Below are 19,101 nucleotides of genomic sequence, written 5' to 3'. Positions count from 1 at the left end.
AACGAACGGCGAACAGAATCAAAAGGGCGAGACTAAACCAGGAAAACCAGGAAAACAGGCAATGATCAGAAACCGAGAAAACAGACAAGGCAAGGCAAGTCTAGGCTTAGGCTAGGCAAAGGAGTGAGATTGAGTGTTAAATAGTGAGTGAGTGATATGAAACAGCTGTGTGCAATCAGTGCTGTGTGCAATCAGTGCAATGAATGATGGGATATGTAGTCCGGGGTGATATGCAACAGTGTGTAGTGCGAGAGTCAATGAAAATGGAAAGGGTGACCTCTGATGGCTAGCAGACGGAAGTTCATGGACCGGATACGTAACAGTAATAGTGTAAACTGTTATTGCAGTTTAAAAAACTGTTTTCTGTTTGAATATATTTTAAAATATAATTTATTACTGTGATGACAAAGCTGAATTTTCAGCAGCCATTACTCCAGTTTTTCATTCTCACATGATGCTTCAGCAATCATTCTAATATTTTTTAGATTTGATGTTAAAGAAACATGTTCATTTTTTTTGATGAATAGAAAGTTCAAAAGAACAGCATTTTTTTAAAAATAGAAATCTTTTTTTGTAACATGTCTTTACTATCACTTTTGGGTCATGTAATGTGTCAATCAATCAATCAATTTTTTTTAAAATTTATTATGGGCACAGCATATTTTAAAAGAAAAGTTGAAACATTAATAGCTGTTGTCTTGTTGTATAGTAGTGGTTAAACTGATCGTAGTTGATCCGTGATCCGTACGGACCAAGCCCCACGGTTCGGCACGCATGTGATCCGCGGATTAATTGCAAAATTTTGTGAAGAAATTTCATGCTCCCTTGTAAAAGTATTTTTTTTGTATTTTTAAAATACAAAAATACAGTAGTTTTTTTTTATACTTGGTGTGGCTGCTGTATTTTGTAGTTTATTTTGATACACTTAAAATTAAGGTATTTAGTATTTTATTTTAAAATACATTTTGATGTATCTTTGCCCATCCCTGCTCTTCCTACAGTGAATCCACCCTGCCCATTCTTCAACATTGAAAACTATCTCTGTTTTTCCTGCAGTGGTTTAAAGAAAGATTTTGACAGGTCACTATTCTCTTACGTTTATCATAATTTTTTATTACCTTTTTGCCTTCACTACTTAACTGTAAATGATCTTGACGTGAAACAGTTTGTGTTCTGCGTAAAAGTCCAAATATTCCATGTAGACTCTCAGTCAGGGTGGCAAATTAACTGCCACAATGTCTGAATGCAGAATTTTACCAGCCACTCACAAGTTTAAGCAGCCATTTTTAAGTAACAACTCCTGCACAACTACAACAGCAAATAATATTGTCATAAAAGCTGCATATAACTACAGTAGTAACAGAAATAGTAAAATACTATGTAGTTTCAAATAATATTTCGATTTTTTTTTTGTTATGGCTTAGTGCAATTATCAAATCACAAAAGCTGTGATTTAATTAAATATATAATTTTCTTTTTTTCTTTTTAATTGCAATTTTATTTGCTTTTTTCTTCTTCATCACCATATACATATTGACATACAAGTCCAAAATTTTGGCAAAATTATGCAGCCCTTACAAACAAGCACAGCAAACCTGTTTTTTAATTTTTTTATTGCATTACAAAACACAATTTTTGTTAGAAGTAGTGGTTAAACTGATCGTAGTTGATCCGTGATCCGTACGGACCAAGCCCCACGGTTCGGCACGCATGTGATCCGCGGATTAATTGCAAAATTTTAAACAATTCCAGAGAGAAAAGGCAAAAGGGAACTCGATTAGTTACGCGTGTGCTGTTCTCTTCGCACACAGCCGCACACACATGAAGCGCGCACATGATCATCAAACAACAAAACAGCTGTGATAAAAATCTATATTTAATTTATACAGTGAACACTAAGTTTCTGTATTTGAATACTACCAACCTTATTTTATTTGTAACATATACTTTTGTATTTATCTATGCTTGTAATTTGTGTAATTGTTCTTATTTTTACTGGCTGTCCTCTTGTCTCTTTAATCATGTTTAAACTTTCTTAGTTAATCTAGTAGTATTTGCTGTGGTATCAAAGAAGTACTTCGCTTTAAGTCATAAATGGAAAGCAAGTTAAATTGAAATATTTTTCTTCGGTTTTTGACCCACGGATCGGATCATTTTTCGGATCAGCAAGAAAATAAAAAATATTTCAATTTAACTTGCTTTCCATTTATTACTTAAATTAATCTACTTATCTTAAATTAATCTTAAAAAGTACTTAGTTAATCTAGTAGTATTTGCTGTGGTATCAAAGAAGTACTTCGCTTTAAGTAATAAATGGAAAGCAAGTTAAATTGAAATATTTTTCTTTTCTTGCTGATCCGAAAAATGATCCGATCCGTGGGTCAAAAACCGTAATGTGATCCGAACAGTGAGATTTGTGATCCGTTGAACCACTATTGTATAGCTATAGTAAATCACTGAATTTACATTTTTTTGATGAACTATTTCTCTGTTGATGGGTCAAACCAAGCTCCCAAATCTATTTTGTTTGTGTACATGCATCATATTTTTTAACCAATTGTTCTTTCTTTTAATTTACTGCAGATGTGATTCTGAAAATCGCTACCTTGGCAACCCACTTAGAGGAACATGTTACTGTAAGTAACCCTCACTGGTACTCTCTCTCTCTCACACACACACACACACACACACACAGTCATAGGTCTGGTGATATTGCTAACTATTATATCTTGCCATTTTATAATGTTAATGTATTCTGTCTCTTTTCATGGATTTTCTCCAAAATTGCATCATTTTAGCAATCATCTTTGAATCAAGTCGACAACCGTACAAAAACAGAACAACAACACTAATTTAACGACACCGCCCTTAGGAAACATAATGGCCAAATAAACAGCACATTGAAGTCATTGTAATAGTCTCAATGTTGCTTAATTTTATGTAGCCAAAACACAAACAAACAAAAAACATCACACATACTGTATATTGTGAGTATTCAGTATATCATCCAGCACTTCACTCTCACACTCACACTCATTACCTGTGTCAAACACTTTCAAACTCTTTATCCAGTGTTCACAAATAAACATATACAGCACCTTCTGGAAGCACAGCAGATGGAAGTGTTTCTTTCTAACCCCTCATCAGGACTCCATCACACAAGCATTTATCTGTTCTCAGCGGTACAACGCCACTTGTGTTCATCTTGGCTTCTGTCTGCTGTATCTTTATGTGTATATGTGTGCATTGTGTGTGAGGGAATCTTATTTGTCGACCTTGTCGCTAAATGCCAAGAGCATAGCCTAAAGCGAAACACGTGTGCTCTTGGCTTCGCCCACAGCTGAGATGTGTAGTTCACATGTTGCTTATCTGGAGAGATTAAAAGAGGTTTAGGATCTCAGTACAGTTGTTTGTGGTGGATTTGGCCTGGACTGGAAAATGATTAGGACAAACTTTTTGAGGAGAATAATCATATATGCCCTTGAGTGAGGACATGAGGTTTTTGGAGTGTGACTTCCAGTTACCACTTCATTCTGCACATTTATTGATTTATTTACTTACTTATTTTTGTTTGGCAGAGTTAATATGGATCTCAGAAAAATCTAATGTTTTACCAAAATGCAGATTAAACATCAAGAAAAGGTGATTTTCATTATTGTATCACAGTAGTGAGAATGATATTTGTCTTGCATTACATTAATAGGAGTATGTGGAGAAATTATGTTTAATTGTTGCCAGTACTAAAAAATAGGACACCGAATCTTATTCAGAATTATTTTCAGCAGCCATGTCATGGACATTCACTCATGTAATCTGTTATCCCACCTTAAGTAGGGGCTTCTGTTCCATTTTGGAGTGGAAGCGGCCAGCATGTCCTCGAGCCACAATCACTGATTTTGACTTAAAGTGCCTCAGATAGAATCTAAAGGTCAGAAAGTGCAGTGGGCAAGCAGTCATGTTTGATTCACCAGCCCCCCCACCCATTACTTCAGCTGCTATAAAATGCAATACAAATGTATGGAAAGATACAGCATTTACGCTGTATGATTTGAAGCTAGGAGGACTGGACCGACTTTATGCTTCTTCAGAGCAAAAGTGGTGTTCTCCCTAAAAGAAGTTTTTTTTTTTTAGGACGTAAGCAAAGCCTCTCATGTTCTTGGGTAACAGTAATGTTCCCGTGTCTAAACAGCTTAAGCATTTAAATCCCTGATGCGAATACACCATGTCACTTTGGATGTAATATAGTAAAAGTTTTCATTGTGTTTTATAGGGTAAAAAATGTATTTTATTTTCTTATATATTATATTGTTTATTTTTGTATTTTATTTTACTTTAATTTTTTTTATTTTATTTTGTAATGAAAGTAACTGATATTTTTAGACTGTTATTACAGGTGCTACTAATGCATGTTCATAATGTGCATCATTCACATGGTACATTTAGCCCTCAAGTTTTAGCATTATTTATTTATTATTATTATTTTTAAAATTAGGAATAGGAATTTAATCCCAAATCCCTAGAGCACTGTTACTCTTACATGTTGTGAGCATGTGCACTGCCCACTGTGCCACAACGTACATTGGTTATTATAGGATTACAAACAAAATTTTTGCAGTAATCCATGATATTTTTGTTAAAGCTGGCTGTGCTTTGTATCTCTGGCTTTCCCTGTTTAGCATTCTCTGTCTATCATAGAAAATCTCTGTCTCACACACACAGTATAGATTTAGTTTACATTCAGAGCACTAGATGGCAGCCTAACAGCTCTAGTACTAGTCCAGTTGTCATGATTGACAGTTTAGAGCAGTCATAACTTCCTCATCTGTCCACAAAATAAAGGAAAATATATACAGGAAATGACACGGCATCATCCTCAGGAGCAGCAGACACGGGCTCTCTTGAAAATGACTGGGAGCTCATCCACACAAACTTCGAGACAGCAGGAAATTAAACTACTCAGTACTCAAAGAAAATAAAAAAACCTGTTGTAAATCATTACTCATGTCACTACAAGCCCCAGAAATTCCATCCCAGACCAGATCTGACCAACCAAACCAGGCTTACATAAACAGCCCTCTAATGCCACCAATGAATGTTTTTAAAACTAAGCTCCATTTGATTACAGAGTCTCAGATAAGCAGAGCACATTCAGACAGCCAATTTATTTTAATGGACGCAGAATCATCAGTAGGTGATCCATTCTGTTCTTAGCAATTTGTGTGACTCTTGCATCTAAACATCTTTTGTTTTGTTTTTGCAACCTTTTGGACATCTGAGGTTTATGTTGCTTACCAGACATTTGTGTTATCTACTGCACTACAAAGTCAAAAGGTGCCTTATGGTGGAAAGGTTCTTAGTATTATGATTAATCAACACATATAGAAGATGACTGTGTCAGAAGCACGTGTGAGGGGTTTGCAAGGCTTTTATGAGCAGATCAGACTCGCGTTCCCTGTATATAGGAGCGTTTATTACCAATGCATTATTTATAATTGACCTCCCCTCCAGTCTCTGCAGCACAATACTGTTATATCACTTCATGATTGATAGTGCACTGCATCATATCCTCCTGTGGTCAACAAATCCATTCCAGCATCCCCCCCTCTTTCCAGCTGAAATGCAACACGCATTAGAAAGCCGATTCCCATTGGATGTTCTGTTGTAAAATGCAGATAAATACACACCTGTGACTGAACGTTCTATATTGAAGGGTTAGTTCACCCAAAAAAATGATAATTCTGTTTCACCTTCATGTTGTTTCTTTCTTCTTTTGAATACAAAAGATGATCATTTGGAAAAATGTTTAAACCATTTTTGTACATACAATGATAGTCAGTGGGGTCCAAAACAAGATTAAACCCCATTGACTTACATGGTATGGAAACAAACAAACTAACATACCAAAACAAAAATTATTGTTATTATTTTTTTATTTATTTATTTATTTGCAAACCATAAGACATGGGTTCACAAATATTTTTGTCAGCTGAACCACTTTGATGTAAAATATTTCCTTGAAGTACCACCTGTGATTTTAATGATATTTTAATAATAATAATATATTTATTATTATTATTGTTATTATTATTGAGTTTTAACTTAGCAAAAAAACATCAATATATTACTGTTATACCATACTGTTACATAGTACGGTAAAAAAGAATATTTGATGATAAATAATACTAATTTAATTTTTTTAAATAATTACAAATTACAGTAGTAATAATTATCTTACATGCTTCACTTTCAAATGTACAAACCCTCAAGCTTTTAGCATTTCAAACCTCAAGCTTTTATTTTACCAGAATATTGGTGAAATGCTGTAAACTTCTGTCCACAATAATGTTAGAAATATGCAAATGTAAAAATAAAGTGAACCTGGCGCACGGTGCGTTCCCAAATGCATGTTAAACTCACAGCACATGCTGTAAGGCATCTGATGTCAGTCATGGTTAGTTAAAATAACCTTTGTGGTATCTATGATTATATTACACTGGAGTTCAGATTAAAGCAACTGTTATTCTTCATTTCATACTCCTTGTATGGTGTACTAAACGCTGAAGTGTACACTGCAGCTGGCCTGCAATCTCTCTCACAGACATATAAACACACACACACACACACACACACATACACACACACACTCGTCCCTGCAAACACAAGCAGCACCTCACACTCCCAGCATCCAGCTGTTATCTCTTACTAGCACTGTTCCCATCACTCTGTCACTATGGATTTCATCACACGTGTGCACTGCAGTGATTCAGTTGTCCGGCTTTGAATATGTGGGGCGGACACACTCGCTAATTTGACCAATTAAAGCCATGAAGAGAGGCTAGTCGGAGCGAGACAAGTCTTAACTCCCCAAGGGAACGTCAGTGACATTTACCCACTGAGTGGGATTGATGTTTACGCTTCGTCTTTGTAACAGGCTAATTCAACCAGCCTTGAACACACTAATGTCTGTTATGACAAGGAGAAAAATCAAGGGCCATCAAATATTATAATAGTAATGATGACGATAAATGCAGCTCACTTATAACGGTAATTGAATGTGTCCTTCACTAACGCAATGGATAGCTGTATATTACAGTTTGACCTCCAGTGTCATTAGGTCATATTGCAATTGCCATATACATGAGGATGAATGTGGTGCAGTCAAAACTCTCATCAAATCATTGTCTTTATTTGACTAGAGGTCATATTTACCATGTTATAGCATATTCTAATAGTACAGAGTAGTGCTGGATTGTAATAAAGTAATTTTTTTACTTCCTTACTGTAATTTTAGAGCACTATTAGAGTATTTTCCTTTTCTTTTCTTTTCTTAATTTATTTTACAACATTCTAAAGCATAACATTGTCATTTTTGCTCCATTAAATTTCAGAAAACAAAACATAAAACATCATATAAATCCTTGTAATTGAGCAAACCAAGACCTGCTTGAATGTGCTTTCCAATTTGTGAACAAATCATTTTTTTAGCCAGTTCTTTTTGAAATGGTTCAAAAATCACATTGAACGATTCTTTCACACACTGGATGGATGATCCTAAAATCTACAATCTTACAATCTACAGTCTGAATCTATAAATCGCCATAATTTACCATGGATTTACTGTAGTAATACTAACCACACCATGGTATTGTGGCAGAAATGTGGAATATTCATATTGAATTTTATTATATAATTTATTTATACATGTATTAAAGGAGTAATGGTATATAACTACAGTATATTTTTTTGATGAAGCTATAATGTCTGTGCATTAAAGGGATCATATGATGCTTTTTTAAAGATCATTATTTTGTGTATTTGGTGTAACAGAATATGTTGACATGCTTTAATGTTCAAAAAACACATTATTTTTCAAATACTGTACATTATTGTAGGTCCTGATGCTCAAAACTCCGCATTTGAACAGTCAATAGCAAATACTTAAACTAATAACAAAACATACTTACAGTAGCTGATTCAGAAGCGCCAGATTGTCATAGTAAAGTCAGAATTACCTCCTCTCCTAGGTTCACGAAACGGTCGTCCATAAAATGCATTGCTGTTCTGTTGTAAGTGATCCAAATAAAGTGCTTTTGCTTTCGCACTGAAACACACAGCGTCTCCCTGACATGGCTGTTTCAACACTAACTGCGGTTACTGAAACCATGCCTTCTTTCTTTGCGTGCACATTTGCGGCGGGATTATGCAAATATTTCCACATAGTGGGGTAGATATGTGGGGGCGTGTTAGAATGAGCCGTTTTAGGGGGGCGTGGCAGAGTCTTAACTTTGATAAAGAATATCTCTTTGGTTTTGAGACTTTAGTCTTTGCAACTTCAGGGATCTTATCTATGCACAATCAGCTTGTAACACTCCAAAGAGAAAGGAAAACTTGAAATCGCATCATATGACCCCTTTAATACTAAATGCAATTAGACTACTGTTTTTATACAAGAAACCAATAGGTACATAGTTAGATTTTTACCATGGTATTGAGGTGCTATGGTTTTAACTGTGGCTATCATGATCTAAATGTATACTACTGTGGAAGACCAGTGGTTAATTTTAATAAAACTCAAAACAGTCAAAATAATTAAATTTCACCATTTAAAAATTTGGTTGTTACTATTTTTACAGATGTTACTGTTTTTTATAATGAACATAAATTTACATCTGCATCATAACTCAAGCTACTACTACTGTCAAGCTACTGTCAAATGTCTATTTCTAAGATATAATGTAATATTATTGTAAATGTAATATTAGTATTATTGCAGCTTGCACTGCAAAGTGTGCTGAAGATACGTGTTATCAAAGTCAGGCACATGCAGAAATGAAGAAATATATTTTTCTATTAAGATAATTATTTTATTAAGGAAAAATGACTGGAAAAGAGTAAAGAATTCAAAAACGTGAAGTGTTTGTCATGTTCTGACCATAAAGAGTAGTTTAAAACCACAATTAATGGTCTGGTTTCTACAGCTTTCACTTAGAAGCAAAAGTCTGCCTTTAAAGAAATAAAGATCTGAAATGTATAGTGATAATCATCGATATCGACTGAAATGAAAAAAAATATTGTGATAATTTTTTTGGCCATATCGTCCAGCTCTATTTATGCCTGATACACTGATCGACGGCTAACTTCCCTCAGCCTAAATAAAAGCCATAACTACTGTTTTAAACACATACCCAATGAGCATCCCACTAGCCAGACAGATACTACTGGACACCCTCAGGCCCCTCATCAAAAACTAATCAGGCTTTCTGCCTAGACTGCTAAATACTTTCAGTCAGGCTGTTTTGTGCTTGTGCACAAAGGCACTTTTATTTGGACATCTAAGGGCCTATCTTATTTTCTTAAGATAATTGTATTGGCTTTAAGCCTTAGATGTAGATTTCTTCTCCAATCAAGACAATGTTAAAGTGCATGAGGATGAATTAGGATTTTCATTTCTTCATTGTATTTTGGTCACGCTGATGATATGGAGAGAAAATTGATGTGAAGATACATCTATGATGTAATCAATCCGGAACCTCTAATGTAAATTGATTCTTTCTATTTATGCCTCTTTAAAATATAATAAGTGCTTTCAAATGAAGTCACTGCAGATAGTCAGTGATAATGGAGATATTGGTTGATTGTTCATGTGTTCATGATTGATCATGTGTTTTGGTACACCTGAGCAAAAACACATACATCATACCTGTTAATTAAATAATGTGTAAACAAGAACATCTGACCTTGTATTATCAGGTATGGTTAGCTAAATCATGTGCTTTTGTTATGCATACCTGGTTGTCTACAGTGTAAAAAAACTCGGTGTAAAAAAATCATTTCAGCTCACTGCATTCACAAGGACTATGTGAACCAGTGTATATTTAGCTTCAACTTATTATTTAAGGGCAGTGTGCCGTTTTCTTTCCTGCTTCTAAAAAAGATGACTCCAGATGTCCCTAACTCTCCGCTGTTCTCATTACCGCCAGCAAGGTGTTCCAAAATTGAGGATGATAACGTTTATGGTAGAAGACATTAAATAAAATACCTAGATCCCATTTGCCAGAGATGGCTTTCTGTTATTGCTTCATTTCAGACCTCTAAACCTGGAAATTAAATGTGTTCTGCAGGATGTTTAGGGGAAAATATACTTTGGCTTGATGAGACTGTTATTTGAGATTCCTGTAAAAGCTTTATTGAATTATGTATTGTAAATAAATGTGTGTATTTCATAACCAGAGCACATCACAAGACAACAATGATGTTGTCAGTTGTAATCAGAACGTCCTCTTTTGGCTTCTTATATATGTTTTGTTTTATTAGATGATGGTGAAAATATTCCAGAGTTCAAGTAAGGTTAATAACCTCATATGTTAATAATTTAATTCCTCTGAAATAGAATAGCAGCACATGTTTTCATACAATTTCTCTAGATTAAATTACCACAAAAAAAAAACACATTATTTAGTGCTCCCTGATTTCTCTCAAGGGGAAATTTGATTTACTGGCTAAATTTGTGCAATTATTTGGCTTATTATAACCGGATTAATGCAAAAATGTTGGAAGCAGTGAACATATTTCATAGTATTGTTATTTATGTTCGTTTATTATTTGCATTGTACTTGAGTAACTCTGACACACATATACATGCAGTCATGCAAGCGAATACAGATGCACACTCAAAAATATTAAAATCATAACAGCAGGAGGTCTAAGAGAGTGGGCAATAAATAGCTCTAAGTGTCCTCTCAAGCACATAGACATAATCCTACAACCCAAAACAGCCTGTTGATCTCCCTTTTAGATTTTCCACTCTTATTTTCCCTTCATGGGATGGAAAAACTCTCTGAAGTTTACCTAAGACCCTTATGGGATAAACATAGCTTTGCTGTGTACCTGGGGCAAGAATAAGGAGAGAAAGAGAGCGAGAACCCACAATAATCTCTCTATTTGTGTGACAGTGGAGGGTACTGAGTGGTCAGAGGAAAAGATAAGCTCAAGACGGCCGCTTTGATCTGATCTGCAGTAATTCTCCATCTCTCTGTGGTTGCGGAATGAACACGGCTATTTGTTGAAGCTAATATCCTTTAGTTTCGGTCGCTTTCTGTGAACATCTCCCAATCTGCTATGGTTTAGTGTGAATTTGTTACATAGGGGTGGGAGAAAAAATCGATCCATTGATGCATCGCGATTCTCTCTCCAACGATTCTGGATCTAATCGGACAATTTCAGAATCGATTTTGAGCTTAGTTTTTAACCAGATGCGCGATGATGCTGAGTTTGCTTTAGAAACACCCATATTCTGATTGCTTCCAATTCCTCACACACATACACCACTCGAACCTTCCGTTAAATAATCTTTCATAAAGTTCGGAAAGGTTGAAGCGAATTACAAGGACATTCGCGGGCTTCATTGCACCGGATGCGTTGTGAGAGACGCGCGCTTTGTTTGATGTTACACTTGAAGTGTGCGGTCTCGCACGTCTGTATTTTCCTTACAAATGCTCTACTAAGTCATCATTTATGTGGTTTGGAATGCAGTGGACTTATATATTTAAAATATGAACCTCACTATCAGAAGGCTGGTTTCAATTTCAAATGCTGACGTGCGCTTTGTTTGTGAAGACTGCTCGCGCATGCGGCTGTGCGCGACTCCGTGTAAGTGGTTTAATGCACTTGCTTCTCAAAATGGTTTTATGACGCAAAATTAATGTAAGCGCAGCCAGTTATGTCTTAAGGCAGTGGTTCCCAATCCTGGTCCTGGAGAACCCCCAAAACTGCACATTTTAGATGTCTCCCTATTCAAACACACCTGATTCAACTCATCAGCTCATTAGTGAAGACTCCAAGACCTCAAATGTGAGTGTCAGATAAGAGAGACACCAAAAACGTGCAGTGTTGGGGGTTCTCCAGGACCAGGATTGGGAACCACTGTCTTAAGGGATTAAACGGACAGGACACACCACATTACTTCTTATATTTCAAAAGAGATCCGTGCGTGAATGCAGCTTAATAGATCTCCCACTGTCTATGATGTCATAGTAAAAAACAACAGTAAAGATGAAGAAAAATCACTCACAGTTATTGAATGGAAAACGTTCAGATAATCTTAAATACTGAAAGCACTCTTTGTTTGTTGTTTGTAATATGTTTCTATGCTCCTCTTTTATTATTTGCTACTTGCTTGTATGTTTTGAAGTTATATTAGTTTAAAATTCTTAACATACAACTGTTTTAATTATTTTTTTCAATTTGTAATTATTTTAAAAAGTACTTAATTACTTATGTAAGGATATGTAAATGTAAGGATTTTAAGATTCTCAAGTGGGTAAACGAATTAATTATTAAGGGAGGGGGGGGGATCAAGAATCGTTCTGGAATCAGATCGTGACTCCCAGCATTGGAATTGGATCGGATCGTGAGGTGACTAAAGATTCCCACCCCTATTGTTACATCATGCACGGATATGTTGAGATAAACATCTCGTGAACAAGGCCTGGAAGTTTTTCTTGGGTTAGTGTGGGGTCAGAAACGGTTTGATTTGTTTAGTTAGTTTGCATTTGCTCATTTAAGGTCTAAAGTTTGAAGGGTTGATGATGTGTTCTCAAAGTCATGATGAGTTAGATTAGCAATAAATTGAACTATAATCACAAAAACAGCACTATTTTTTAATGAAAAAACCCTAAATTACTCATTGTTGAGTGTTCCTAATCTATAAAAGGTTCTGTCGATTTCAGAAAGGTCATAAATGATAACTAGAATCCAGTGAAAGCTTGTTCATCTTTTTGTGCAATAATTTCAATGAGAGTTCAATGTTTTCTTCCCTTGGCAGAGTTGATATTAATTTTGACCCGCTGGACAATCAAATCAATCCTCAGCCTTCCTCTGTCTGTTGCTATTTAATCATATGCCGTCTTCACAATTGAATCGGACAAGGTGACCTTTAGTTGCTCGTGCAGATGTGAGCTGTCAAAAAGTCCTTCATATCACAACTGCTTCTCTCTCCCAACGAGAGTTTGTGTTTTACTTTGAAGAATAGCTGTGATTGCCATGATGTTGTGATTTCAACATGACGTGAACATGAAGAATTTTTGCCAAGCAATCACTTCATAATGTTAACAAATCTCATGATTTTTATGCTGAAACAATTTGACATATAAATGGCAAATACAATTTGTATTTCTTCTCTACCTCACTAGATAATCTTCTGATAGACTACCAGTTCACTTTTAGTCTGCTTCAAGAGGACGATCAGCACTACACGGCCATTAACTTCATGGCGACTCCAGAAGAGGTCAGTGAATTTGCAACGTGTTCACAAACAAAATGGTTTAGAATGGTTTGTATCTGATTTTGAACTAGGTGTATTCCCAAAAAACATTTTTGCAGCACCCAAATTTGTGTCCTATACAGTAGGGCTGTCAAAAAAAAAAATAGAATTTCGAATATTCATCAAATTTAAAATAAAAGCCCACATTCATATGCAAAAACGTTGCATTCTAATTTTTGGTGTGCATCAGGCAGCCTTATCAGTTGCACACAAGTTGCGATGATGATGCAGTCATTGCATTTTAATGCTTTTTTTAGCCTATGCAGTTGAACCTACTGGATGCGGCGCTGCTACGTTGTTCATTCAAAATATTGCGGAAAAAGAGAACATCAATGCGGAGAAGATGTTTACGTCAAAACTGAAACCAAGCCATTCACACAGAACGCATATTTATCGCATTTTCTATAGGGGCACCTATCACTGTTGCACTCGCATCTCGCACAAGAGAGCCGCATGTTTAGAAAGCCATGTAAAATTAATGTAAGTTCAACTTATAAAAAACATGTCCCACACCAGTAGTTTTTCCCCATCCCACTGCACCATTTCGGTCCTTTGTTTTAAACAATACATACATACATGATGCTGTTTTGGTTCCTATTGTTTAAGCAACTTAATTATATATTTTATAAACATTATGCACTTTTTTCAAAGATAGTCGTGTTATTTTATTGCTTTGAATAAATGTGCATTAGTAATATTTAGCTCGATTCACCCTCTTGTGGCCTAGTATATAATTCGAATATTGATAATATTTAAGTACAAAGTTCGATTTTAGTTTTTCAGGCATTTTGACATCCCTACTGTACAGGTGTAATTTGAGATTTTCCTGCGACAAGCTGTTTTTTTGTGCATATTTAGCACAAAATTATTATGTGGCATAACACAGTCACAGGCAGAGAGTTGATGGTTACAACACTTTTATGTGGAACAGGATTTTGAAACAATCAGATTTTATTTAATAAATGATTACAGGGCTCGCAAAATTTCAAAATCCCTGGTAGCCCTTCGGGCAGGTACTCTTCAGATTTTGGTAGCCCGAAAATTAATTTAACTAGCCCAAATAAAAAAAAATACCTTTTTTTAAATATAGTAAATCAGCTAGGAGTTTAAATGTCAATCAAAAATATTTTCAATACACAAATATCCACAAATATGAAGGAAGGAATTTTATTTCACTATTTACAACGTATCTGCAGAATTTTTAAAAATACATTTACGGCAATTTATGACCCATTTTAAGAGCTGCACAAGTAAAATGAACACAGTATGAGTGGGCTTGGACAATGTCTATGGTAACATAATAAAATTACATGATTTACAGTTCAGATACAGGTTTTTCTCTGCCACGAGGTGGCGCTTTAGGAGCGCTGAAATATTGCGGTTTCCCCGGTAACGGCTGTACACAAAGCAGCTCCGCGCTCATAAACGCTGCTTTATCAGGAATTATAGATCAAATTAAATTAAAATGCCAACGACACGTTTCTGAGGACAGTCTGTTGCCTTCAGATACATTCAAATAAAGACATCCCCGTTTTGACTTGAAACGTGCAGCGCTCATATTTATTCAATGACATCACCAAAAAACATTTTTGCAGCACCCAAATTTGTGTCCTATACAGTAGGGCTGTCAAAAAAAAAAATAGAATTTCGAATATTCATCAAATTTAAAATAAAAACCCACATTCATATGCAAAAACGTTGCATTCTAATTTTTGGTGTGCATCAGGCAGCCTTATCAGTTGCACACAAGTTGCGATGATGATGCAGTCATTGCATTTTAATGCTTTTTTTAGCCTATGCAGTTGAACCTACTGGATGCGGCGCTGCTACGTTGTTCATTCAAAATATTGCGGAAAAAGAGAACATCAATGCGGAGAAGATGTTTACGTCAAAACTGAAACCAAGCCATTCACACAGAACGCATATTTATCGCATTTTCTATAGGGGCACCTATCACTGTTGCACTCGCATCTCGCACAAGAGAGCCGCATGTTTAGAAAGCCATGTAAAATTAATGTAAGTTCAACTTATAAAAAACATGTCCCACACCAGTAGTTTTTCCCCATCCCACTGCACCATTTCGGTCCTTTGTTTTAAACAATACATACATACATGATGCTGTTTTGGTTCCTATTGTTTAAGCAACTTAATTATATATTTTATAAACATTATGCACTTTTTTCAAAGATAGTCGTGTTATTTTATTGCTTTGAATAAATGTGCATTAGTAATATTTAGCTCGATTCACCCTCTTGTGGCCTAGTATATAATTCGAATATTGATAATATTTAAGTACAAAGTTCGATTTTAGTTTTTCAGGCATTTTGACATCCCTACTGTACAGGTGTAATTTGAGATTTTCCTGCGACAAGCTGTTTTTTTGTGCATATTTAGCACAAAATTATTATGTGGCATAACACAGTCACAGGCAGAGAGTTGATGGTTACAACACTTTTATGTGGAACAGGATTTTGAAACAATCAGATTTTATTTAATAAATGATTACAGGGCTCGCAAAATTTCAAAATCCCTGGTAGCCCTTCGGGCAGGTACTCTTCAGATTTTGGTAGCCCGAAAATTAATTTAACTAGCCCAAATAAAAAAAAATACCTTTTTTTAAATATAGTAAATCAGCTAGGAGTTTAAATGTCAATCAAAAATATTTTCAATACACAAATATCCACAAATATGAAGGAAGGAATTTTATTTCACTATTTACTGTGTATCTGCAGAATTTAAAAAAATACATTTAAGGCAATTTATGACCCATTTTAAGAGCTGCACAAGTAAAATGAACACAGTATGAGTGGGCTTGGACAATGTCTATGGTAACATAATAAAATTACATGATTTACAGTTCAGATACAGGTTTTTCTCTGCCACGAGGTGGCGCTTTAGGAGCGCTGAAATATTGCGGTTTCCCCGGTAACGGCTGTACACAAAGCAGCTCCGCGCTCATAAACGCTGCTTTATCAGGAATTATAGATCAAATTAAATTAAAATGCCAACGACACGTTTCTGAGGACAGTCTGTTGCCTTCAGATACATTCAAATAAAGACATCCCCGTTTTGACTTGAAACGTGCAGCGCTCATATTTATTCAATGACATCATTGCCTTTTGAAGTTTAATCCAGCCGTATTGCAACTCTTATCTTTCCGTCCCCAACTGTAAGACCTCTTGAAATTATAATTAAGACATTTCTTATACCATTTAACGTATTTAAAACTTTTTATGGCCTTAAGCTTGGTACAACTCACTTTAGGAGTTTTTAAGTCCCCGCGGGAGATCTGCATTTAAGATAGCCCGTCGGGCAGAGTGGTGATACATTTCGGTAGCCCGACTGGAAAACACAATAGCCCCGGGACGTCGGGCTAGCGATTTTGCGAGCCCTGGTTTATGAAAATTAAATTATATTTTAAAGGAATTAGAATGTGATATTATAACCCATTGTTCTAAATGTAACCCATGTGCTGTGCTTTAAATCCTTTACCTAATTTGGTGTGACTGGCCTTTTAAAATGTGCTTTTTTAAAGCAACTAGTTGACAAAAAAATGTTAATCCAATATTTGGGAATAAAGTAGCATCAGACATTTTTAAGCATTTTTTGCAGACTGGACATTTTTGACTGGGAGCATCACAGGTGTAACAATTTGGGAAAATAATTATCATTATAAAAACAAAAATTATAATTTTTAAGTTAATTTTAAGTCGAATTTGATAATATTAACAAATATTTTTTGTGAAAATATGACTGGAGCACAACATGATGGTTAAAAAGAAGTCCACATTTAATACGGTAAAAAATACTTTATCGCAGCTATTTAAATACTTTTTTTTGTTGTCATGTTGTTTGTTTTCCAGACCAACAAGAACCTTGATATGTCAATTAATGCATCCAACAATTTCAACCTCAACATAACATGGTCTATTGGCTCAACAGGTAAAGTATTCATGCTATTGGATTTCATGTATATTAGAATAAAATGAAATCCCAAAAGAAAGATTTACGTTGTAAAATAGATCTGAGTGAACAAAGTATACGATGAATCCGTTTGTCAGGGCATTCATAAAGTGCTTTTTGATTTCAATTAAGATAAACAAAGTGCTCTTGCACAGGCAAATGCCTAAGCGAAATAGTTTTTCATTTTGTTGCTGTTTGAATAAACCTCTATGACAAGCAGATATGTAGAGAAGTGTTATAGATTGCCCTATAGACAGAGATAAAGCACACTCCCAATGGTCACTAGAATAGTGTTTGAGTGTAACAGTCATTGTCATATGACAAGTGCGAGAGCATATTTATAGCAGTATTTAAGACTGAGCTCAAAAGTGGTTAATGGAAGAGTCACATTTTGAATTGTGATGAATCGCTAATAAGTAAAATAAATCAGTTTTTCTTTCTGTCGTACTTAATGGAACAGCCTCTGAATGGGTCATCTGGGAATCATCAGTATAGACTGACTTATGTTCATGTTCATTTGTGCTTTTGATTTACTGTATTGTGATAGATCATGTATTCACTATTAACCATTTAATCTGTTCAAATTGTTTGAGAAGCAGCAAGAAGCTTGACGTTTTTAGGCCTTTTTTTCATGATACTTTCTCTATTGATCCTGTTGGTATTCAAGTACAGCTCCTTACAATGGCTTTATTCAGATGCATTATTCAGATGTTTTATAGTTGAAGGGTTGATCAGAATGTTATGCCATATTTAATCTTGCAGAGGGTTTTGTATGCAGGCGTTGTTGTTGGCTGACGTGCACTTTGCTGATGCTGTGTTTTGTGTCCCTGCAGCGGGTACGATCTCCGGGGAGGAATTCCCCATAGTGTCCAAGACTAGCATCAAAGAGTACAGAGACAGCTTCTCCTGTGAGACATTCTCCTTCCTTGCAAATCCCAACATCACTTTCCATGTTTATGTCAGCAACTTTTCATGGCCAATCAAAATACAGGTAAGATCAGCTGCCAGGTGTACATTTAATTTAGTCCAGTCCAAAACAGCCTTTTCTTATTTATCAGGTACAGGGGTTGAACAAAATAATACAAAAACCCAGGAAATAGGCAATACTTCATTATTAGGGTGTTTTACCACCGTTTGCCTTTAATGCAGCTTCCACCCTTTGTAGAATTGATTCATACAACTTTTAAATAGTCTGTTGTTCAATGTTGTCTATCAGAACATCTGCCAGTTGCTTCAGAGATGTTGGAGGAGGGAATCAGCTTTTCACTCTTCTCTCCAAAGTTGCCCACAGTGGTTTAATAATATTTAAGTCAGGTGATTTGTTTGGCCAGGGCAGATGCTGAAGTTCTCCTTGGTGCTTCAACTGTCCAGATTTTATGATCATAACACCATCTTTTTTTTGCATTTTAGCATTGATGACTATGATTTAAAGGGGTCCTATTATGCTTTTTCACTTTTAGAATTTTAGTCAGTGTGTAGTGTGTATGTTTGGGCATAAAAAAGATCTTCAAACTTACAAATCTCAAAGTCCACTCCAAAGGGAGATATTTCGTTTTTAAAAAATCCCTTTTCAAGAACTAAAACGAACGGCTCGTTTGGACTACAGCGTTTTTTTTTTGTCCAAACCCCTGACACTGCAAGCCCGTTGTACGTGGCCCCCCAGCCGGTGGTAGAGGCATCCGTGCAAACCTCAGCATGCCTGGAGACCTGCTCTAGGGGCACTCCTGCTCGGAGAAATGCAAGGTCTGACCACTGGGTGAAGGTTTGACGGCAGGCCGGTGTAACTTGGACCCGGAAAGTGCCGCGTTGCCACGTCC

The 19,101-nt window shown here is 35.7% G+C and overlaps 1 protein-coding gene across 1 annotated transcript in view; it reads left to right on the top strand.

Moving 5' to 3' along the window:
- atrnl1a (attractin-like 1a) overlaps positions 1–19,101 on the top strand; it is a 273,170-nt gene that overhangs the window by 109,909 nt on the left and 144,160 nt on the right. The window contains exons 22-25 of the mRNA XM_016516416.1: positions 2,584–2,636; positions 13,191–13,285; positions 17,185–17,263; positions 18,118–18,275. Of these exons, the coding sequence (XP_016371902.1) occupies positions 2,584–2,636; positions 13,191–13,285; positions 17,185–17,263; positions 18,118–18,275 (385 nt within the window). The remainder of the gene's footprint in view (positions 1–2,583; positions 2,637–13,190; positions 13,286–17,184; positions 17,264–18,117; positions 18,276–19,101) is intronic.

This window comes from Sinocyclocheilus rhinocerous, unplaced genomic scaffold, assembly GCF_001515625.1.
Source record: "Sinocyclocheilus rhinocerous isolate Xijiao unplaced genomic scaffold, SAMN03320098_v1.1 scaffold1829, whole genome shotgun sequence".
Lineage (NCBI taxonomy): Eukaryota > Metazoa > Chordata > Actinopteri > Cypriniformes > Cyprinidae > Sinocyclocheilus > Sinocyclocheilus rhinocerous.
This window is presented reverse-complemented; position numbering and strand designations above follow the sequence as displayed.